Below are 24,428 nucleotides of genomic sequence, written 5' to 3' on the forward strand. Positions count from 1 at the left end.
AGTGTTTCTGGGAGAATCGAATCAGTGTGTTAGAAAGTCAAGAGCAAGAAACCAAAATCAATGACTCACTCATTTTTAAATTAAAAAAAAAAAAGAGATGGATAGGCATTAATACCCTGTCGTGGTAAACATCTCCAAAATCACAGAAGGGGTTGTGTAAAACTTGGGATAAAATATACTTTTTTATCCCAAAGAACTTCATCAAGATAAACCAGCTGTCAAGTTTGTGAGGTCAGTAAACTTTGTCTTGGAAGCCTTCACATGTCCATCCTGGCACGTCTAACTTGCTTCACTCCTGGATCTTTTTTTCTCCTCCACGCTGTACCTCCACCCTCCAGACATTTATCCTGTATCAACCTCAGAAAAGCCCTTGCTTTCAAACTGAGGTGGGAGCTAATAACTACAGACTCTCACCTTTAGGATTAGCAACTGCGTGGGGTATTTGTGTTTTATTAGAGGACAGCAAGGAAATCAAAAATTCTAGAAACTCAGAAAAATATTAATAACAGAAGAATAACAGGCAGTGGAGTTGGCCTTTTGGGTTGGATCTCACTGAATCATGACGCTTGGGCAAATGCCTGTCACAAGTACTTACAGGGCTGTTTCTAAGTCAATAGCCCAATTCAGCGGTTTTTGAGCATCTGCTATTAGCCAAACACTTTGGTAGGCACTAGAGATTTAAAAAAAAAAAAGAAGAAGAAGAAGTTCCTTTCCATACAGATCTCACAGTCCCATCAGAACATAAAAGTCTCACCTTTTATTTGCCAGGAAACATAAGGGAAATGTTTATTTTGTTTTTAACATGGATTCTACCAACTTCCAAAATGATTTCAAGTGGCTTTCAAGTTTTAAATACATCAGGTCCTATCAAATGTAGATAGAGAAGCCAGAAACCATATGGAAAAATAGGAGCAATTGTTATATCAGGAACCTGACTCAAGAGTTGTACCTTACATTTAATCCTGAGATTCCTGGTTGCCAAGGCAAGAAGGGGAAGCACGAGGTTATAGAAGCTGCAGTTTCTGATAAAAGGAAAGAACAGAAATTCATGCAAAGAAACCATATTTTTTCTGGTTTTATGTATTAGAAGGATTTTTTTGTGTACATCCTTCTGTAAAAAAGTATCTATTCGATGTAGTTTCACATAAATTATAGAAAAGTTCTTCAAGTGGCTATTTTTCATTGAACTTCAAGGAAAGCCAAGCAAAGAACATAAAATAAGCTATTAAAGGTTTTCCTTTGGGTACTAAGCTAGCATGCTACAGATATGTTGCTTTGCTATGGTCTGGCTTTAATGAGAACAGAACTTGAAGGCAAAGCATACTAGAATACCAACTTTAATAATTAGAATTTCTTGCCTTACGTTGGGTCCTCAGCATTTTCTTATTTGGATTGCAGCCATCACCTCTTCACTGTCTTGCTGCCAATAGGTTCCATCTCTTTCTTTTCCTTTGCTTTTCCAAAGCCATCATCTGCACAGCTACTAGAGTGGACTTTCTGAAACCAACTCTGATGTCACTCCCTGTTGAGACTTTTTCAGGGAGTCTCTATGGCTGATAGGATGAAATCTGGATTTTGTATCATCTTCAATCACCTCCACCCCCTTCTTTCACTTCAGTTTCAGCCAGGCCACACACCTGGCAATTCTCTGCATGTGTCACACCTTCCTCGTGATGATGCTTCTGCCTGATACACACCTCCCTCCTGGGAATGATGTTCAGAATAGCCAATAACTGTGTGACACGAGCATACCAATTAGAACCAATGCTGATCTGGCACAGTGCTCAGGCTGAGTCCTGGAATGCCCCAGATGCACCCGATGGTAACCCTTTAGTTTTTGGATCATGAGGGTGTCCTGGGGCAAAGCTGGGGTGGCAAGGGTGGGGAAAATTACAGGGCTTGAGACAGTGACACTTCGCCAGTTGACAAAGAGCTATTTTGAAATAAAAATGGCTGCCTGAGTGGTACATCAGCCGAATACCAGCCTATCCATGCCCTTTCCTTCCTTATGCCAGTCTCCTTGACACTCACTCATACAGACAGCTCGGGAACTGTCTCCTTTGGGAAGCTCTTCCCAACCTCCCAGGCATACATTGTTTTCTTCTTTCATCAAGAAATCTAGTGTATCCTATATGCACTTTCATCATGATACCTATATTTCCCTTTTGCACAATGTTATTTGCCTCTGCATCTCTATCCGCTAGACCGTGAACTCCATGGAGACAGGGGCCATGTCTGATGCATCTCGATATCTCAGCATTTAGCACAGCACCTAGTACATAGAAGGGACGCAGCGTGTGTTTGATAAATGAAAACATATTAAAAAAATCTGTACCCTGACACATGAGGAAGAGATTTCTCAGCGGGCACTCCCACTAGGTATGAAATCTATTCATTCTGGTAGTATGTTAGTGACATAATCAATTAAGACAATTAGAACATATTAGCAACATGGCATTTCACTGTCTTTTCACTCCTGAAGCCTCAACTGGGGAGAAAAATTCAGTCCTTCAACTGGAGGAAACGAGATGCATTCTGGAAATTTCTCAACCATACCTCTCCAAAAATAAAAAAATCCAGAACTTCATTTGGGTGACCTCTGTGTAGGCATCAAAAGAGGAAGGGCATCAAGAGGATCGGGCCACTCTTTTTTCCATGTCCCTGGTTCTCAGAGGGAAATGTATTCCTTTCCCCAATTTTTTTTTTTTAATCTCTTTGGATCATTGTATTTATCTCTAGCACCTCCATCAGAGTCTGGACTATGGTAGCTGCGCAGCAAATACTTTTTGAATGAACAGATCCAAGTGGAAGATGAGAAAACATAGAGGAAAAATAAAAAAAGAAAGAAAAGCAATCCAAGCTCTTTTTGAAGGGCTCTGAAATCTGGTCTTTATCCTTTCTGGGGTGCCAGAGGGGTTGCGTGATGTGTAGGGACACTGCTGATGGCGAGGTCCCCGCCGCTGCCCGAGGAGGCACGAAACGCCGTCTTCCTCCCGGCGCTCGCAGGTGGAGACGGGAGCAGCAGCCAGCCACCAGTTCCTCAAAGGAGAAAGGAACAGGATGTGGCAGCAGCGGCAACTTGAGGGACAATAAAATCAAACCCAGACACTTGGAACAACACCGACCCGAGACTTTGTTCCACATCCAGTGACTCACTCAACTGAACAAGAGCCTAAAAAGAGTCCTAGGACTCCGCCGAGTTGCCCAATTGCTTCCTCCTCTGGCTTTCTTTCAACCAGAGATGCGCTCTCCGAGAGAGGTGGTTTGGAGGGCTTTTCAACGTGTGCCGTTTGTTCTTTCAGCTCCACGAAGCGCCTCAAGTCCGTGGAGGACGAAATGGACAGTCCGGGTGAAGAGCCATTTTACACGGGCCAAGGGCGCTCCCCGGGCAGCGGCAGTCAGTCAAGCGGATGGCATGAAGTGGAGCCAGGTGAGCGGGGCTCGCGCGCTCTCGCCGCCGACGCGACGCACGTGGGGCCGTGCGGGGCTGCTCCCTCCGCAGGGGGCCGTGGGCAGATGCAGCTGGAGTGAGAGGCTGTAGGACGGGCTGTGGTTTTGACTCTTCCGTGGCCTCACCTGCCCTCCAGTCCCGTTATGCATGGGCCTTTGCTTCTGCTTTCCTCCTAAGTGTCTTTGGGGCTTGGCTTTTGGGATTATCTTTTAATAATCTTAAAAACCTGTCCACTTTTTCAACTGGGTGGATAATGTTAGGAAGGAGATGAGGGTCCCTGTGCTACAGTGTATGCTTGGATTTTTATAAAATGAGGTGTTTATTTTATTTTAAAGATTTTATTTATTTATTTATTTAGAGAGAAAGCATGAGTGGGGGCAGGAACAGAGGGAGAGGGACAAGCAGACTCTGTGCTGAACACCGAGTCCGTTGCGGGTTTGATTCCACGACCCCCAGATCCTGAGCGGAAATCAATAGTCGGACACTTAAACGACTGAACCATCCAGGTGCTCCTGGACGATTCCAGATATTTTAAAGAGAGTTACATAACATTGGTATCAAAATTGGACAGATAGCCAACACACAAGAAGATTGTAGCTCATTTGTGAGGGGGTGTTTAAATGTGTTTCCCTGTTACTGGTTATCGCCGTGATTGTTTTTCTATTTAAATGGAACAACTATCTTTCTGTCCGTCTCTCATGAGCTAGGCAAATGATGACCCCTAGTCTGACCTCCCGGGATAGTCTAGTGTTGGCTGTGGAGTCTTGAGAGGAATGTGAGTAATTCAGCTAGCAGGAGCTTTTTGAAACCTTTTTCCGTGTCTAACCTCCACACGGACAAGGGAGAATCTTCTGTGCCTTCCTCAATCTGCAAAGTCAAATGGATAGAGAGGATGGAGTGTGGGCTTTGGAATAGAGAGGCAGAGTGTAATCCTGGCTCTTGCTCCTACCGGCGGCGGGATTATAGGCAAATGACCCAACTGCTCTGAGCGTAAGTGTCCCCATTTTTATAATCTGCCGATACTAATAGCTGTTCCAACGCTCTTGAGAATTACATAAGGTAACATACGCAGCCTATCTGAGAATTATACCTACCTAGCTCAGAGGAAGTTTGAAACAAAATGCTTCCTGGTCATGATTCTTTGCAAGAACAGACAAGCACCAAGGAGATTTCCGAACTAACTAACCCCTTTGTCTTCAGATCTTAACTCCTCTCTCTCCTCCTTGGCATATCAAAAAACAATCTTCTGAGGGAATGACGTGAGAGAAATTTTGGGGGTGATGAAACTGTTGTGTATCCTGATTGTGGTGGTGGGTACAGGAATCTATACATGTGTTAACATACGTAGAAATGGATACCTTCCATCCCCCAGCAGTTTTATTGTATGATAATTGATAATTCAAAAGAGGACGAAACAAAATCTCAAGCCCCACTAGCCTTGTCCTTTATCTTGCTCGCTTTACTAAAATGCAGAAGTTTCACTCCCATTCAGCCACCCTCATTGGGAACTTTCTGCCAGGCTCTGGCTTTGGCTTTCAAGGAATTCGCAGTTGGGGGTGGGACACAGATGCATAAGGAGATCATTACGTGGTGATAGGGGAAGTGCAGGGATGGGGAGATTAGCCTCCATCTTCTCATTATTTCTAATTATTACCAACACAGCACTCAAGGTGTGGTGGATCTTCTATAAAGGTCATATACATCTGCTTCGCACCACACTTAGCTCATGCCGGTTCACCGAGAGTGGCTAAGAAATAAAGCCAGGCCTAAATGCAAATGAAAATGCTGACTACCCATTGCCGCTAACGGCATCATCAGCAGGATCTCAGCATAGTGCCAATGAAAAGTTTATGTGCTATTAAAAAATTAAAAGATGTACAACTTCTTTGAACCCTTTTTAAAAGGCTAATTAGAGTTCTAGCCAGCTTACCTGCTTCAGTGAAAACCAGAATCAAAATATATAGGTTTGGTACATGGTGCTTGAGTGTTGTACTAATGCAGTTTTATACACATGGAAGCTGCTTTCCTGTGTTGGTGTACATGAAGCTCCCCCACTGGGAGACTCTTCTGTGGGTCCTTAAGTAGATATTTTGGTGGGGGGCATGCATGTTGGGGGCAGAGGCAGGTTGAATATAGGGTACTTTGACCTAGCGACTCTTTTTTTTAGAGTAATTCTATTCCTGTTTGCACCTTAGGATTCAAATGATCATAGATTTGAACATCAGAATGCCTAGATCCTTTGCAGTCATTAAATAATGAAAGTTTAACGGCTGAATTCTTTTGGGGTAATGATACTATATATATATGGCATAATAGAGAAATCCCCCACAGTTATACTATATTCTTGGATTGATTCTCCATCCTCTCTCCCTATTGTATTACAGAAAAATGCAGTTTCATGGTATACATGTTGGGGGTTGGGAGAGGACAGTGGATAAATTTACATTTGGCCATATTCAGCATAGAAAGTCATAATTGAAACAGGGCCTGGGGGGACATTAAAACTCAACTGAAGGATGTTGTACATGTTCCTGGTGACTTTGGTGTCATTAACTCACACCAGCCATTTTAAATGGATAATTTATGCTGCCAGATGGTCCTTTTGGGGGATTTTCCATCTAGCCCAATCCCCTTTTTGGCACAGAGAACACCCTTATGTTGTTCCCACACTGATCCGGGCCTGCATAGCTTTTCCCCAGGGGTACAGTTCATTGAGTAGGAGGCTTTTAGTGGTTCACTCATGTAAATTACCTTCAGAACATGTTGGGAGTTATGTATATCTGAACGCACCCTTGGTTGCCTACATTGGGGATAATTCTCTCAAACAAATACTAAAGGATACTTTGTTTATGCCTCAGATGTGACGCGGGAAGCAAGGCCGGTACTTACGCCTCACTCAGAGAGCTTTGCATCTGTTTACCTGCCCTCAAATGCTTTTTCAGGACTCCCGGCCAAAAGAGGGCCGAAGGTTGCCAGAGGAGACAAATTTCCTTGAGCAACAGGAAGGCTTTGGAAAGTAAAACAAACCAGACATGCAGTAAATTACATGGGCTTTTTCAAATGTCTTTTGTAGTATCCTGTTCCCCATTAGTTTATCTCAGCACTTTCAGTGCACAGCTCTTATTATCTGGGAAGAAGGGCATAGGAGATGAAAGATGATGTTAGTTTAAGAACATCAGACAACCTCAAGCTGACTTTTGCTTCTCTTACAATGCTACATTTGTTCCCTCCACGTAGTTTCATTTCCCAGTTATCTCAAAACTGGGTTAGATTCGAAGCTTTGAAGCTGATCATGCCCTGATGAAATGAGTCCTATGAAATTCTATCAAGCAAAAACTCACATACCATCAACTCTTGTTTATCTGTACAAATGAAAAATTACAGAGAGACTGATAATGCAAATAAATAAGAAGGAAACCAACAGGCGCCGACATGGGATCAGACACTGAGCTCGGTGCTTTCATATGCATAGTAAAAAATCACAGTTATGATTGTTGGAGTACCTTCTATATACCGGGTGGGTTTTTTTTTTTTTTAATTACCCTAAATTATGCAGACAGAATGGAATGATCTTGCCTCTGTAGACATGAAAACAGAATTATAAAAGGTTAAGTGACTTGCCTCGGGCCACACAGACGGTAAACCTGTGGATCCAGGGTGCAAACTTGAACCTAAATCTGAGTTTGGAGGTTAAGTTTTGTCTTCTGTGCTCAGTAACCTCTCTCTTACCATACGCTTATGATTATAATTTAAGATCTCATGTTCTGGGCTTATATTGAAATTAAAAACATAATAACAAAAAAACAAAAAGTAACTCAACAGGAAGACTGAAAAATCCCCCACTTTCCTTATCCCAAATCATTGTCATATAACCAAAGCCAGAGAAGGAGTGTGGGTTATTAAATACACATAGGACACAATATATGAGCAAATAGTTAATTTTTAACAAAGTAAAATGTCCATTTTTCCCCCATAAAATCAAATCATCTTCGGCATTCAGATCTTTGTTCAAATAAGACGTCTTCAGAGAGGCGCCCAGTGATCTAAATAGTTGATGTTTGTCTTCCATCATTCTGTAATTTGTAACCGTGCTTTTCTTTCTTCATACCACTGTCTACTGCTATTGTCTGTGCTGTCTCTAGAGAACATGCACTCCGTGGGCAGTGGGACTTAGTCTGTCTTTTCCACTGCTTACCCCCAGCATCCATATCAGCATCTGGCACATAATAGGTACTCAATAGGGGCGCCTGGGTGGCGCAGTCGTTAAGCGTCTGCCTTCGGCTCAGGGCGTGATCCCGACGTTCTGGGATCGAGCCCTGCATCAGGCTCCTCCGCTGGGAGCCTGCTTCTTCCTCTCCCACTCCCCCTGCCTGTGTTCCCTCTCTCGCTGGCTGTCTCTCTCGCTGTCAAATAAATAAATAAATAAATCTTTAAACAAAAATAGGTACTCAATAAATATTGATTGATTGGATGAGTGGAGCCTACAAATCATTGAATTTGGGGTGTTTTCAATAAATCTAAAAACAGAATTTGCCACTAGTAGTCCTCCCAGAATTGATGTTTGCTATATTCTCAATCCATAGACTGTTACTTAATCACATCTAATTATTAACAAGTAGTAAGCCAAACAACCAATCAACCTCAACCATGAGTAATGGTGTACCAAACTATATTACAAGTATCCCTTCCCTTAAAGGGTATTCCTTTAAGTGAATCAAGCCTTTTTTTTTTAAGATGATACTTTTATCGGTTTTTTAAAAGATAATTCTTTTTAAGATAATTCAGTATTACAAGCTCTATATCAAGAACCACAGTAGTGAATTTTTGTAGAATATTTTATGTAACTGCCCTGATTTATGTCTGAAATTTTTCAGATTTCCTTATCAAATTTTCTCTTCTCCAAGTATAAGGAACATCCATGTGAGACACTATGAGCCCTATAACATATGAGTTATAACCTTGCTACTCAAATTGTGGTTGGAGGACTGGCAACATCACATCACCTGGGAACTTATTAAAAATGCAGAATTTCAGGGTGCACTTGGGGGTGGCTCTGTCCATTAAGCTTCTGACTTGATTTCGGCTCAAGTCATGATCTCGGGGGTCATGAGATTGAGCCCTGCGTCAGGCTCCTCGCTCCTTGCCCCTCTCCCTCTGCTCCTACCCCTGCTCTCTCTCTCAAAATAAATAAATAAAATCATTTTAAAAAACCAGAATTTCAGGCCCTACCCAGACCAACTGAATTTTAGTAGTTGGTTATGTTTATCTGGGTGATATTTCTAAGTGTTAGGGATTAAAAAGCCCTCTAGGCCCTTCCTTTGACTGTGCCCTTCAGTGGGTTCTCACCATTCGATCTTTGTCTGGAGGTACCCTGAACCTTCCATGGTGTACTCCCCAACCTTCCCCCCTACTTTAAATAGAAATGCCTTTAACATTTTTCTAGATAGATAAAAACCTAACCTATTTTAAAACAGGTCAGAGAAGGGAGCACACTCGCTCATTGACTCGTGCAGTGTTTGGATACCTCACTGCATGAAAGAATGAATGTTCTCCATCTTTCTCTCATCTTCCCCCACTTTAAGTGCATGAAGAATGACTGATCAGTATAATTCAAGTCAAACCAAGTTATTGAATCTTTATTAAGCGCTGACTGAGTACAGTATGGAGTACACACAAAGATGACTTCATCAGGTCCTTATCTTCGAGGGCAAATCAAATTTCCTCAGTTGTCAGCCACTATCTGTAAGATGGGAACTGTTGTTTCTGGCCCATCTCTGTCACACAGTTGTCACAATCAAATGAGGTAATGAACTTGAACTTCCATTCCAAGTGCCAAGGTCCTTTTTTAAAGTTAATGTTCTCTAATCATGTGAGGTATCATTAGGATTATATTCAGCTAGTGGTGGTTGAAAGCAGACAAGTTTAAATCCCTTGGAAGTAAAAGAGGAGAGTTGTTCAATCTGACTGGAGAATTCAGGACACTTTCCTCACAAAGGCAGCCATGGAACTAGGTGTCGGCTGGAACCCAGAAGAGAAACAGTCACTGGCCTGAGAGTGAGACTTGATATTTCTTAGCCTTTTGATTACTAGTGTATATAAATTCAAGTGTTCTTCCTGTATCTTTCTTCCTGAGTTGCAAGGCAGCTTTGTGGTTGTCCTGTGAACCTTCTCAGGCTCTGTGTCCCCAAAAGTGACTCAGTTAAGGGTCCAGAGTGCTTCACAGATTACCGAGTGGCACCACATACTACATTTGAGACCACAGCTGCGTCAAGCACATACGTTTCCGTGAAGTTCCACAAGAGGTTAAGATCTTTTTTTTTTTTAATTGTGAAAAAGCATGAAATTACAAGACTTTTGAGTGAAATTTAGTACTGTGCTTGAAAACAGGAGGTTTCTCCTGGAGAAAAATGTTCAGAAATAGCATGCCTTCCATTATGCCATGATTGTCAGACCTTACTAACAGACACCATTACGTTAGCCAAGATATCGGGAGTTTGTTTTTTTTTTTTTTAAAGGTTTTATTTATTTATTTGACAGAGAGAGCGGGAACACAGGCAGGGGGAGTGGGAGAGGAAGAAGCAGGCTCCCAGCGGAGAAGCCTGACGTGGGGCTCGATCCCATAACGCCGGGATCACGCCCTGAGCCGAAGGCAGACGCTTAACCGCTGAGCCACCCAGGCGCCCCAAGATATCAAGAGTTCTAAACAGTTCAATGAAAGGTTTTAAAAGTCAAATTTGATAAATAATAAGTTTAGTTGTAGTTCTCTTTTTAAAAACTTTCAGTGATAAACTTCTTTCTGAGATAAACTTCTTCCCAAAGACTAAGTAGTCTTCATTTTTGAAGGTGAAGATTAAGCAGTACGATAACATGCTGTCTGTTCTTATCATGATTATTAAGTAAAGAAATACATTTTTAAAAGGCAATTGTAAAAGAATATCTTTGTAAACATCTGGTCGACCACTGGCCTAGGACCTTTAGACACAGAGTTCAGTGTCACCGCTACTGGGAGCACAGTTGGATTTCACAGGCTTCTGTTCATTCATTGTCATTTTAAATACCACGGATTAGGTTCACTTGGATTCCCAACTCTGCTGGTCCTAATTTGACTGCCAAGCGTCATTCATCAATTTTAAGAGTTAGGGGAAGTTTACCAACTTGAACTTGTAGCTGAGACACATAGGAGGAGGCCCATTATCAATGCCAATAAAAAGGCAGCAGACTGGTAACAATAGTACATTGATCACAGACACTCTGCTGCACTAGCATATATTAGGGACAATGATTAAATCTCCCACAGTCTCCCGCTGTAATAGGAATAGTCACTGTTACAGAACAGTGCCATAGGATCAATGTCTTGGCTTTGCTTTTGCATTTATGGAGCAGTGGGAAAGCATCATTCTGCGACCACATTCTCTTCCATTATCCCTTTAGTATTGGGATCTGCTCATGAGAGACTGGTGCCCCGGGGAGCACCGGGACAGTAGCAAGGGGGATGTTGCTTTAGGGATCCTCCTTCATCAGAGACATTTCATCCCAACAAGGGGTGATGGCAGGAAAACTACATCACACAGTGAGCACTCTAAGCCCCCTTCCCAAATGTCCTTACTTTCTTTATCAAAGCTGTTTTCGTCGGACCAAATAAGGGGCCTAAAATAACCTATTGTAATTGGAGTCCAAAAGGTTACCTATAAAAAGAAAAGAAATACTCCTCTCACCTATATATAAATGTATTATATACGAGAAAGCATCATAAGAAAATGACTGTTATGTTCCTGAAGCCTGGTATAGTACCTGGCACAGGCTCTCCATTCAATCAATGTTTGTTGAATAAATAAATAAATAATAAGCTGGAGACCACACATGTCTGCGCTCGCCCTGCGAGCAGGGCAAAGTGCTCAGGAAGCAGAGCGCTGCGTACGTTGGCTGTGTGAATGAGTGCAGCCCCTCTTGCATCAGAACCCAGATGCTCAGTCTCGTGAATGCAGAAGCTCCCCCGGAAAACAGATGCTGCATTTCAGCTGGGCTCGTCTGAGTAAAGAAATTATCCAAATCTCCAAATTGTTAATTTCATGTTTGAAATTGAGGCTGTGTAAATATTCCAGAAAAGAGGAAGGAAGAGATGGAGCTTATACCTTGGATCTAGATGGGAAATCTTCTGCCCTCCCCGTCCCCATCTCCATCTTCAGCACGGCCCCGGCGGCCTCGGTTAGCGAAGTGCTGGCTCATCACATGGCCTTACTTAGCATGTTGTAAGGAGGAACTGTGCGGCAAAGTTTATTCCAGCCACAGCAGTCCTTGCAGGCTCGCTGAGGAGAGAAATAAGAGTGACATAGCATGTATCATAAAGAGGAAAAAGGACAAATGAAGACTCACAACTCTACAATTCTTATATTCTGCCATGACCCCCAACCTGCCTGGGGACTTGAGGCCATGTCTCTGAATTTTCATTGCCTCGTATGGAAACACTGGGGACAGTAAAACAGCCCAGGCTGTGTACTATATAGCTTTGACACGATCAGATAGATGATAAGTAGGAGCTCCCATTTATTAAGCACCAGCTGTGTGCAAGGTACTGTGCATAGCACCAGACAGAGAGTACTTTTAATATATGTAAAGTATACTTCATAAGCCATAAAGCTTTATCCAAATACTATGTATCTTTTTGTTTTGGTAAATACTTGGACAACTCTGAAGTGCTATATGAGTTTACGATACAAGCATACCTCATTTTATTGTGCTTCGGTGTATCGCACTTCTCAGATACCGTGTTTTTCATGAAGGTTTGTGGCAACCCTGTATCAAGCAAGTCTGTGGGCATCCCTTTTCCAACAGCATTTGCTCACTTCCTGTCTCTGTGTCATACTTTGGTAATTCTTGCAACATTGCAAGCTTTTTCATCATTATTATATTTGATATGGTAATCTGTGATCAGTGGTTATAAGTTGCAGGAAGCTTAGATGATGGTTAGCATAGTAATAAAGTATTTTTAAATTAAGGTATATATGTTGTTTTTTAGACATAATGCCATTGTACACTGAGTAGACTATAGTATAGTGTAAACATAACTTTTATGTGCACTGGGAAACCAAAAACTTCATTTGACTTGCTTTTTGGCAATATTCGCCTTATTGTGGTGTCTGGAACTGAACCTGCGTTATCTCCGAGGTATGCCTGTACGTGAAATTAAATGGAAAACATATTGTACATAGCTGTGTCTATTATATGCAAAGCACTGTGCAAGGTGTTAGAGGGGAAAAATAAATAAATAAACCAAGACAGACCTTGCCCTCAAAGTGTTTACTGCCAGGGAAGGAAGGAGGGCTAACTGCTTAAACAAGTACCCATTTGCTACAATACAGGCATGAGTATGCTAAGATTTGTGCGGTCAGGAGTTTGTTCATTGGCTTGGATCACAGTCCTCCACTGTACTTGCTTGAAAAAGCTGGTGCATCAACCTTTCCATTTATTAAAGGAGCATTAGTAAATGCTAGTCCCTATTTCCTTCCCTTCATAATACCAGCCTTATCTTTCTTTATCTCTAAAAAGCACGTAGAAAACCGGTATACTAGAAAACTGTCTCAGGAAGTGCGCAAAGCAATGCCATCTGACTCCAGCAAAAGATCTTTCTGCACCCACGGAATCACATCTCCCTTCCTGAAACAGAGTGTTCTGATTTGTGGGTAATGAAATTGGGCGGAATCTAAGCAAATGTTTACTTAGAGGAAACACAGTTATTCTGAATTGACATTAAAGTCACCAAAGGGAAAAATAATCAGAAAGTGTAGTTGGAAGAGAAGAAACAAAAGCGATAGGTAGGTAGGCAGACAGATCAGACTTACTAAGAGTTTCCTGTGCTGGTTTTCCTGTATCTAATAAATTTTATTTATCTAGCATTATTAGATATTTGTAGAACTCAGACAGAAGGTAGTTTTAACCTCTCATATAAAGAGAAAAAATTCTTTAGCATTCTTACTTCCTCTGTTCTGTCAACACAGTGTAGATATTTCATAGACTCAAATAATACCACAATTTGATTAACAATGAAAGATAAAGCGACCTGGATTTTGTCATTGGAATGCTGCTGAAGTGTTTTATAAGTAATAGCTAATGTTTGTTGAGCACTTACTATGGGCCAAACATTGTTCTAAGAGAGAAAGAGAGAGAGAGAGATTTAATTTGTAAAAAATGATACAGGTCAACAGTAAATCTATTTTCCAGACTTACTTCCCTCTCTCATAGGTTTTTATATTTTTCCCACATACTGGTTATTCTATTCAAATGTTAAACAATCAAATACAACCCAACTGGTCTATATAGGAATAAAGTTTTCTCTTTTTCTGGCCATCAGTGTCTTCAATAAAGCTTTTTAATACTCCAGAATAGGGGCTTTCTATGGGGAATAGGGGGAGAGGAAGAAAGAAACCTCCCTGCCCACACAGATCTCACGGTCAGTAGCTTTTCTGCCTGTGCTAAATGGCAGTTTCCGATGCGATTGGGAACATCCCAATCGCTTTCCTGCTCGGCAGAGGATTACAATAATGCCTATTTATCCCACTCTGTCCATCCAAGGATTTCAAATACATCATAAACTCATCAATTAATCAAAGACATGGCACCCATTTCGAGATGATGGGTGAATTACATCCTACAAGATTACGAGAAATGCTCACATTGGCATAGTAAATCAGGGGCTGTTTCCTTGATAGATTCCTGAACAACGCAAATCCTAAAATGGAGAGGGTTCCCTCCAGCACTGAATCACAAAGTGTGTCTCTCAAATAGGAGATGTCAGGAATAAAAAAAAAAAAAGTCACTTTATGTCATAGCATCACTTAACCTTGATGAAAAATTAAACCACGATAGAAAAACTGAATCTGTTGAAATACAGTTAATTGGCTCACCTCCCCAGAGTAAAGTATTACTGACCTCACCTTCTTGACAATTGAAGGCCCCTCTGAAATTACTGGGTGTCAAATACTGGGTTACTCTGGTTCTTGGTTCTGTGGTCTGTTTGGAGTGAGGAACTCCGTGTTGTGATTCAGTGGCTTCAGCCCACTGTGGAGAACAGGCTTTCCAGATAGCTGTGAACGTTCGGTATTTATTCACTGGGACACTACTCCAGCTCTTCTGGGTTTTCATGTGGTCCACACCTCTTACTGCCCTTCATTTTGAAGAAATGTGCCAACTTTTGGGGATTGTACGTAATGAGAGGTAAAGTTTCCGTTTGCACTGTTGGAAATGCACTCAAGTCATTAGAAATTCAAGGAATGACAGCCCAGTATCCATTTCTAATCTGAAGTGTCCTCTGGAATACCAGATTACTCTGCCTTGTTAGGTATCCCAACCCAGAAACCACTCCACTGTGATTAGCTTCCAAGATTAATGAATTCTAGGATATCAAGATTACTTATGACTCAGTGCCAGTCCGAATTTGCCATCTGCCTTTCAGCCATTTCATGAACCCAACAGAAGAGAAGGTTTATCAAAATGGCTGTACAGCATCTCTTCTGTTTTAACACTCTTTAGGGACTGATATAAGCAGCTCTTCATGTTCTTATGTCAAAATACATATGTAAGGATTAAAAGTAGTATGGGTTGCATAAGAGTGCTTTTCAGGGCCAGTTATTCTTTGATATTTATCACTTCATAGTGGTGACACCTGCTTCTAATTTTAAGAGTTCTCTTTTTCAGTGGGTGATTTTTTTTTCTTTTCAGAAAAGAAATCTTATCCTCAAAAGACTTAACTGGTAATTTTTCTCCTTTTGATGTGCTTGATATTTTTATGAGTTTGTCCGTCAGCATTGAAGCCTTAACATGCCTTTAGTTTTAAAAAAATCTTTATAACACATAATCATTATATCGGGTTACCTAAATTTATGTCCTCGCCACACATTTGGAGACTTTTCCAGAGATATAATTTGTTATAAATGTCATTATTGCCACTTGGACTACTTGATAGTTGTCGTAAGTGGAGTGAAGCCGTAGAAATAAACTCTGTCTTGTGGGAGCCGTTCAGCCACTTACATCCAGTATACGTATTTGGTTGTTTTTTACATTCAGGGACATGGTTGGTGACAACTGTCATTTGAGATTGGTGAGTGGAAGGAAAAAAAGGAGAAGACCCTAGTTTTGTCTATTTAGACACATATGGAAACAGTCCTCGGTTTGAGGGGAGCCAGCCCACTTGTAGAACCCAACGTGGTTTGCTTTTCAGTTTTTATCTTGTGTAAAGACCTTTTCCTAATAGATGCTGGATAAAGTTAATTATACGAGTAGAAAAAGCTGCAAAAGATGGTATATTGCTAGCAGCCCATTCTGATTGGCCTGTGGGGAGTTGTCTGTATAAAATTGGATCCTTGTGTTGGGTTCCAAAAAAAAAGGTGTGAATATGAAGGAGAAGTGCTAAATCATGACTCCAGAGAAAATGTCGGCCACGAGCAGTTTTTAGTCTAAGTGAAAACCAAACTTTAGGATTTGGACAAATAAGACAAGGAGAAAAAAGTGTGAATCATTAACTCCAATATAAAAGCATGACGGTGATCAAGTTTCACCAAGTCTAAGTGAAGACACGCAACAAAGACTGTGACTGAATGGAACCAAGCCGTTGACTTAATTGATATGAAAAACTTTGCCAAGTATTTACCCTTAGTGTCAGATAAGTAATTTTTAATACAATATTTCTAAGATATGAAGACAGTTAAGAAAACAGCACGGTTTTTAATCACTGCACTCATAAGTAAACGGATCTATCATTACGTTGTCACAAAGAATGACAGTGAGCAGAAACAAGCTGCTAATCCCTCTCAGATAAGTATTCAGCATAATGAGACAGACACCGTCTCTTGTGTTGAGTGTGGCATTAATCAGGAGAAGTGCAACTTTCCACAGAAATTTCTTTTTTTCTGATATGTCATTGTTAAAAAAAGAAACTGTTTTGTCAGATATTGCTTCAGAAGAGAATTTATATAGCTGTGCACAGTTATTTCCCTTTTTAATTTTTTTATTATAATAATATTTTTTTATTATGTTAGTCACCATACAGTACATCCCTGGTTTTTGATGTAAAGTTCGATGATTCATTAGTTGCGTATAACACCCTTTTTAATTTTTAGTTTGTGTTGTAATGGTGTTTAAGAACAGTGTGGTCCCTTTGCATGCACAGGGCTGCCTTGGAGTTGGTGGTTTATTTTGTTTTGCACAATGAACATAACTCGAAGTGTTCCTAAGCTTTGAAATGACCCGTTGGCTCATCTATCGAAAATGAAGACAGGACTCTTGTAGAGAGAGGTTTTCCTTATAGAGAAAGGCCAGGAGTTTTCTGCATTAAATAAGAGCTCAAGAGGGAATCTCTTTCTGTGAAAAATTCCATGTGAAAGTGATGAAATGTGTTGCCCCCTTCCAGCATCCACAGGCACTGCCTTTAAAAAAAAAAAAAAATTCCTTTGGCTGTGTAGCGTCCAGCTGAACTATGAACTACTCCATAGTTATAAAGTCGTATCAGTTCAGCTCCTTGCACAGCTCTATCTGCCCACTGTCTCGGTGACTCAAAGGCCTTTGATGGCAAAGAATAGGGTTATTGAAGGATGGTGGGCAGATTTCACTAAGTAACAGGTGGAGGTCAAAGTACTTTATTTGTGGGGATGAACACAGTACAGAGATGAAAAATCAAATGCTTTGCCATAATAAGGTTTAGCAAGAAAATGCTGACTACACTAAGCTCAGATTCTAGCTGACAGAACCTTTTCTAGTGTTCATTACTTGATTTCACAGTTCAAGCAATTTGAAGAGGCCTCAAATTATATTTCTTTTTTCCCCTATGAAATGTTCCAATCAGTTTCAAATTTTACCTTAAGTAAAGTGATGGGCATTCTGCTTGTATCCAAGGAACACGGGGATTAATAGATCCCCAGTGCAGGCATATCCCAAACATGGAACATCACAGGCAACATCTCTAAAATTAAATTTTACCAGTAAGACCCGTAAACACCAAGCTTTAGATCATGTTCTAATTGACAGAGTGAGCATACTTTAATAAACACTTAACGTCACATCATTGCAACTAGTATTCTAGATAGAGAAAAGTTTCTATAAAGATGTTTACCAAGCTTGAGCACTGGATTATCCCTAGCCTGTTGGAGATGGGGAGGAAAGGGCAATTGTTTCCCCTCGCCTATATGTAATTTTGTGTTTGTATAGTGTGTATGTTTTGCTTTGTAACTTACAAAAGAGCTACACATGCTGAAAAAACATAAAAGTGAGGTTTACCTGCTGTATCACAGTAGGACCAAAAGAATGAAAAATTATGTGGTGGCATATAGACCAGAGCTATCTAATAGAACTTTCTGCAGTGATGTGAATTCTCTATAATCTGCACTGTCCAACATTGTAACAACTAGCCAAATATGGCTATTGAACACTTGAAATGTGGCTTTGCTGAGCAACTGAATTTTTAAATTCATTTAATTTTAATTAATTTAAATGTAAGTAGCCACATGTGGCTAGTAGCTACCATATTGGATAGGGCAGATATGAACCAAACATATGTGTGATTTAGTCTTTTACTTTTCAGCTGGGTATCTAGGCAGGATGAATAAAGCATTATGCTATACTCTACTGAACTTATTTTTCATGCAAAGGAAATTATTTGGTGTTCTCAGTAATTTCTTGTTTGTTCTCAGTCCTCTGTGAATGTGTGTGATTGCTATGTTGAGCCAAAATCAATCCTTCCCTGAACACATGGGAGGATGGGATAGTCAGCGGAAACATGGGACTTGTAAGTAGTAGGAGCATGAAATACAGCATTTTAAACTTCAGTCCTGACACTGGGGTGTCTGTATTCACCCTGAAAGGAGAGGAAATCCCCCTAAAAACTCAGGAAACTTTATTGTTGGCCCAGGAACCAGATCTTTATATGACATTTTCCTTGTGTCTATTCTTTATCCTCCCGGGTTGTAAATTTTCACTCACAAACGAACATTTGGAATACATTAGAGAACTCATCATTTCTTTTCTCCTGAATAATCCATATAATTTTTACTCCATTCTCCCATTTTTAAAAATTAAAGAAATCACTTGTATGCAAGCCTTTTAAATTACCTGAACTTCTTTATGATGTGCTAATTCTTTTGGGGGTCCTTTCTGCTCATCTTAAATGGTTGCATATAGAGTAAGAAGGATAAACCTCAGAAGCTGTATTAACTTCCATTTTATTCTCCCCATCATAAAAATGATTTTAAAACATTTCTATTCACTGACAAAGGTTAAGAGTCAAAATAGTCTGAATGTTTTACCTTTTTTATCGTTGAGTGCATTAATCATAATAAATTACATTGAAATGAACCGTAATGGATTTTATCATTAGGACGCAAATCTAAGACGAGTGCAGGATCTTCAACTACCTCCTCATATCACACAGCGTGTGTTTCAGCCCAGAGGAACAGAATGGCCCTTTAACTGTGGGATTAATCTATGCAATCACAGCCTTAATTTAGCATCACGTTTGGCGATTCTCTCAGCACAAGGTGTAGATGAGATGGTCCCAGGAAGGTCCTGTTCTTGCCTATGCAGCAGCTGCTGCGTTCTCTCCATCCGGAGGAGATGAGTCCGAGCATAAATTTGCTGGTGGTAGATGACTTACAAAATATGGTACGGGTACCACCCAACTTTCATCCTGAGCTCGAGAAACGGTGCGGAAATGGATGCTGATACCATTTGTCTGACAGACGTGACTGGGGCACCCATCACCCACACTTAGACCTGGAGGTGTAAGGGAATCGGAATGCCCGGATGGAAAGAGAACAGCCACAGTAGACAGTGTGCCATTTAGGCTGTAGAAAAATATTTGAGTATCATTAATGAGCTCGATGTTCAACCAGCTTGTGATTCATCTGTATTAGTTAGATAAATAATCGGAACTTTTTTCAGGAAGAGGCATCTCAGGGGAGCAGTGCCTGGAAGTGGGAAGAGCTCTGGCCCCCTGGGTTCAAGTCCCGCTCCTCCCAGTAGTGATTGTGTGGCCTCTTGCCTTCTTCAGGACTTCCCTCCCTCTGTTATCCTCTCTCTGAGTCTTTGCTTTCTGCCCGTCACGCGGGCAAGCATGCTTTACTGCCTCCCATCTTCAAGAAGCTGTGCTTTGCTTCCCCCCAACGCCCTATAGCTTACCACCCCAGTTTCTGCTTCCCTCTACGCACTCATTTCACTAGGAGTTGACTACGTCCATTTTCCCTTCTTCGTTCCTGATTTTGTAAGCCATTCTAACCTATCTTCCGTGTGCCTTCCTCTCCTGGAGCTCATTTATTCTCATTATACATGACCTCTCAAAAGCATTCGACTCACACCATCGCAGCATCCTTGAAATACTTGAGTCGGTAAAACTATGCTTTCCTGTGAGTTCGACGACTCAGCTAGGTTGCCTGTTTTGACACTGACTTTCAGAGCTCAGAGGCCTCAATACTTACTGAATTCTAGATAATCGTGTGTGTTCGACTTTACCTCTGGTTGAGGTATAACTGCATTATAACATAGACTAGGCTTGGGAGGTACCAGTGGGTCTTAAAGAAAAAGACTTTTGATCCTGCTTGTGTTTGCAGGAGGCTTTATAGAGGAAGTAACTTGTTGAGCAGTCAAGAGGCCTCTTGTGAATATTAAATGTATGTATTTGCTATTGAACAATTTAACATCTTTGGGTCATTACGTTCTTCTAAGTCTAGGCGATACTTATTTCTTGGAGTTTCCGTCTTAAAATTACTGATAATAAATGCAGTATGTTTAATAAAATCCTAACTAATCCCTACTAATGCCAAGAAAAACCTTTGCTATACAAGACAAGATGATTCTTAGTATACTTCAGAGTTGTTTTTATTTTTTGCATGTTCTTTTGCAGCTGATATAACCTCTCCTTGAATTTTTTCTTTGGATAACCAAATTAGAAACTTCAACTATAAATATACTTTATTGATTTAAGGAGGACATAGTTTGTATAATGTACAAGGGGAATTATATGGGGCAGTGTGATGTGGTACAAAACATACAAGCTCTAGAACCAGAGACCTGGGTCTGAAATGCTACCGAATAGCTGTTTGATCTTAAGCAAGTTGCTTGACATCTCTTGGTGTCAGGTTTCTGCAATATTTAGTTATAAGTAGGCAGGATATTAATACCTACCTCTTGGAAAATGAAAATGTAAGCATTTGAGTAATTTGTAAGTACATGGCACTTAGTAGGTACTCCATAATTTGTAGATTTTATTCTTTTCAGTCTGTGTTTTGGAAATGATCAATTTGCAGAGGTTTGATGACCATCTCGTTAGCTGCCTCCTGGCTCTCTTGAGGCCACTGGATGGATGAAGCTTCCAGCAGCCTTCAGGTTTGGTATAATCGTTGTTCTGCTAAAGCAGTAGTAACGATAGGTCATTGGGAATTAGATGAGGGCAATGATCTGGAGAATACATAAAGTCAAACTTGCAGCATTTTGTAGTCCTCTCTAACCTGCTTATATATTGGATTTTAAAACAAAAGTGCAGAGTTTGCTTGTTTCCAGAATTTTTCCCAGATTGCAACAATAAATGCACATTACTGAAAACTTTCTGTTCTTGACTTTGATACTTTGAAGAAAGAAATATATACCAGTTAAATCTTCTCTGACAACTTGAATAACAACAACCCAAACTCCTACAACAGACAAGATAAGGTCCTGCTGTCCTGAGTAGCATTTCCCAAGGATAATTTTCACAGGACAGTGAATTTTTGAGTAAGTCCTACGACAAAGTAAGCACTCACACTGACTTTTCACAGCTTCCCTTTTTAAAAATCCAGCGTGTTGTTCCATTGTTTCTGGAATAGTTATAGTTCATTGTGATCTCTCCCTTTTCCCCCCTTCCCATTAATATTGTACCTCCTTTGACTGCTAAAAATCCCCTTTAAGAAGCTTCCTTAAGCAAAGAACAGCATTGTACTTTCTTCTCATTCCTGTAGGACTTGCTTCATAACTGTCCCTGTAAAGTTCTTGGTCAAAGTATTCGGTAAATCTCGTAAGTTGGGAGACAGACGGAGTTGAAATTATGTTTTTTCCTTGTATCTTCTTTTTACTTTCTGTGACATCAGGTTGTAGAAAAACTTCCCAAAACAAACCTTGATTTGTTACAGGAAACCCCAAGAATTATTTTTGAGTTTTTTTCATGTCATTTGATCTGATTTTGTTATTGGTATTTCTTAAAAGAATCAGGGGGAAATAGACATTTCCGAATTTATTTGGAAATAAAATTTATGCCATTGGAAATAACCACTTATTCGCTTCTTTTCCACAAAGATGTCTTACTGTTTTCTCTGGGTGAGTGTAGGCTAGTGGAAAACCTCACTACCTAGCACGTATTTGCTAAAAATGGTGGAAGCTTCTGGAATTCTAGAGAGTAATTAGTGTCCAGTAAGCATCTTTAATGCATACAGTTCTAGCATGGACGGTAGTCTCATATTTGAGTAACATCTTAGGTTGCTATTGCTGTATAACAAATTACCACAAACATAACTTGAAACAAAACACATTTATTACCTCATTACCCTATTACCTTATTACCTTATTACCAGTTTCTATGGGTCAAGAGTCTGGCCATAGATTAGGTGGTCTCTCATCTCAGGGTCTCACAAGGCTGCAAGCAGCATTTTGTTCAAGCTGCATTCCTTTCTGGAGCTCTGAGTCCTCTTGCAAACTCTTGTGATTATTGGCAGAATTGAGTTTCTTATAGCTTTAAGACTAAGGTTCCAGCTCTCTTAAAGCTGGCTGTCAGCCAGGAGGTCCCTGTGTTTCCTTGCCATGTGGCCCTCTCATTGGCCCCTTTACATCATGGCAGCTTACTTCTTCAAAGGCAGCAGGAGAATCTCTCTGACTTCTAGTTCGTGTTTTAAAGGGTTCACCTGATTAGGTCAGGCCTACCCAGGATAATTACCTTTTACTTAATTCAAAGTCACCTGATTAGGGACCTTAATTACATCTGCAAAAGTCCCTTCACCTTTGCAGTCCAACAACCTAATCACAAGAAGAGCATCCGTCATATTCACAGGTACTGCCCACATTCAGCTGGAGGAGATTATATGAAGTATGTACCCCAGGGGCCAGGAGCCTTGGGCCATCTTAGAATTCTGACTACCACAGATATTAATGATGACTTTGATGGATTCTTTGTGAGTACTGTTTTTGGCCTGTGCTTTCAAGGTTTTCGTATCGGGCCTCTCATTTACAACCACCTTCAGGGATCAGAGTCACTGAATGACTAGAATTTCACGTTTGCCTGTGTCCTCTGGACACTGTTTGAAACAACTCAGGTAGCTTAGGAAAATGGCAAAGGGGAGAGAAATTCAGAAAGTCTGACGGCTAGAAAACCAATGACAAGCCAAAATGCTTTCTGAAACCCATCTTCTAGGGGCACCTGGGTGGCTCAGTGGGTTAAGCGTTGGACTCTTGATTTTGGCTCAGGTCATGATCTCAGGGTTGTGAGATCGAGTCCCACATTGGGGAACTGCTTAATATTCTCTCTCTCCCTCTGCCACCCCCCCACCACTCGTACATGCTCTCCCTCTCTCTCCCTTTCTTTCAAAAAAATAAGAAAAGAAATCCATTTTCTATTTTCTTTACCATCATTGGGCTTTTTTTAGAGGAATCAATAGGAGAAAATGTCCCATTGAAACACGGCATTCTGCTAAATTTCTGCTTCTTGTTCTATAAAATTCTTTATTTTTACACAGTGAAAAGAACATTGAAGTAATATTGTTTGTTCCAGAAAAAGGGCAGCATTACTTTATAAACTTTTTTTTTAATCTGATGCTTCTGAAAAATACATTGAAATCAAAGTTTTGCTTTATTAAGAAAAAACCAATCAGTCATTAATCTGTACAGGCATGGCATAACAGTTGTGCACAGCTAATTGGTAAAAGAAATTGTAACAAGAAGCTTACATTTAATCTAAGGGGCAGAATCCAAATTTGATTTCAAAAATAAAAGTCAAGATTAATGTTCTCTCGCTTTTAACATAAAGTAGTTTACTACCATTTTGAAATTTTATCCTGTCAATTAAGTATACGAAGCAAATTAACCAAAACATACATTATGCATATGGAGAAAATATTAAAGTATATAATAAGGAGATGTGCTCAATACAAGTCTTTAAAAATTGAAAACACAAAGTAATTTTGAGATTCATGACGGCCTTAGGGTTCATCTTACTTGACTGTGATAAATTTAGAAGATTATACATAGTTTGACTTATTCTTCTTAAGTGCAGACAGTATTTCTTTTCTCTTTAACCCCTTCATGGAGGATTTGAATTTTGCTGTTTTTGAATCTGTTTACCAACTTCACCATTCTTCATGCTTGTGATTACCTGAATTTTACCTGTATTCCCCTTTTTAAAAGGGTAAATGTAAATGGTGGATTTAATCATGTCACTATCTCTGCTGTATTTAGAATGGCATGGGATGGAACCCGTGAACTTTTCAAAGAAATGGTCCCTTTTCTGTGAGTCCAATCATTTGCTTTCTTTAATAAGGTTAGTTCAGATGCTGCATTTCCTCAGTGATTCCATTGTCTGAAAAAAATTCTGCCATCTTAAAAGTTTTGACATTTTCATTTTCTGTTCTATTTCGGTTTTATGACACATAATTCAGGCATTTGACTGAGCTTAAATCAGTGGACGGGTTGGCAGCCTAAAAATGTGTTTTGCGCAGGAGAGGTTTGAATGAATTGAGAGGTTTGTTTACATTTTGGTAACTTTATTTCTTCCCTTTAATTTTTTAATTTGAAATCCCCTCTCCAGTGTAATTCTGTGATTATACCTTAGGCTAGGTTCCTTGCAATGAATGTTGGTCCAAAACCCCAATCCATCCTAATGATGTTAGGATATTGGTATAGTGTGACTTTGGTTACTGATTCAAAGAGCAAGGAAACAGAGCTAACCTCGCTGAGCTGCGTGCTTTTTCATTCAAATCAC

At 40.3% G+C, this 24,428-nt stretch overlaps 1 protein-coding gene across 6 annotated transcripts in view; it reads left to right on the forward strand.

The window, feature by feature from the left end:
• Positions 1-24,428, forward strand: part of NFIA (nuclear factor I A) — a 367,611-nt gene that overhangs the window by 262,074 nt on the left and 81,109 nt on the right. For all 6 annotated transcript variants that reach the window (XM_087865942.1, XM_087865944.1, XM_087865945.1 and 3 more), the window contains one exon: positions 3,303-3,430. In XM_087865942.1, coding sequence (XP_087722068.1) covers positions 3,303-3,430 — 128 coding nt within the window. The remainder of the gene's footprint in view (positions 1-3,302; positions 3,431-24,428) is intronic.

Source organism: Ursus americanus, chromosome 12 (genome assembly GCF_024610735.1).
Source record: "Ursus americanus isolate L20-20 chromosome 12, mUrsAme1.1.p, whole genome shotgun sequence".
NCBI lineage: Eukaryota > Metazoa > Chordata > Mammalia > Carnivora > Ursidae > Ursus > Ursus americanus.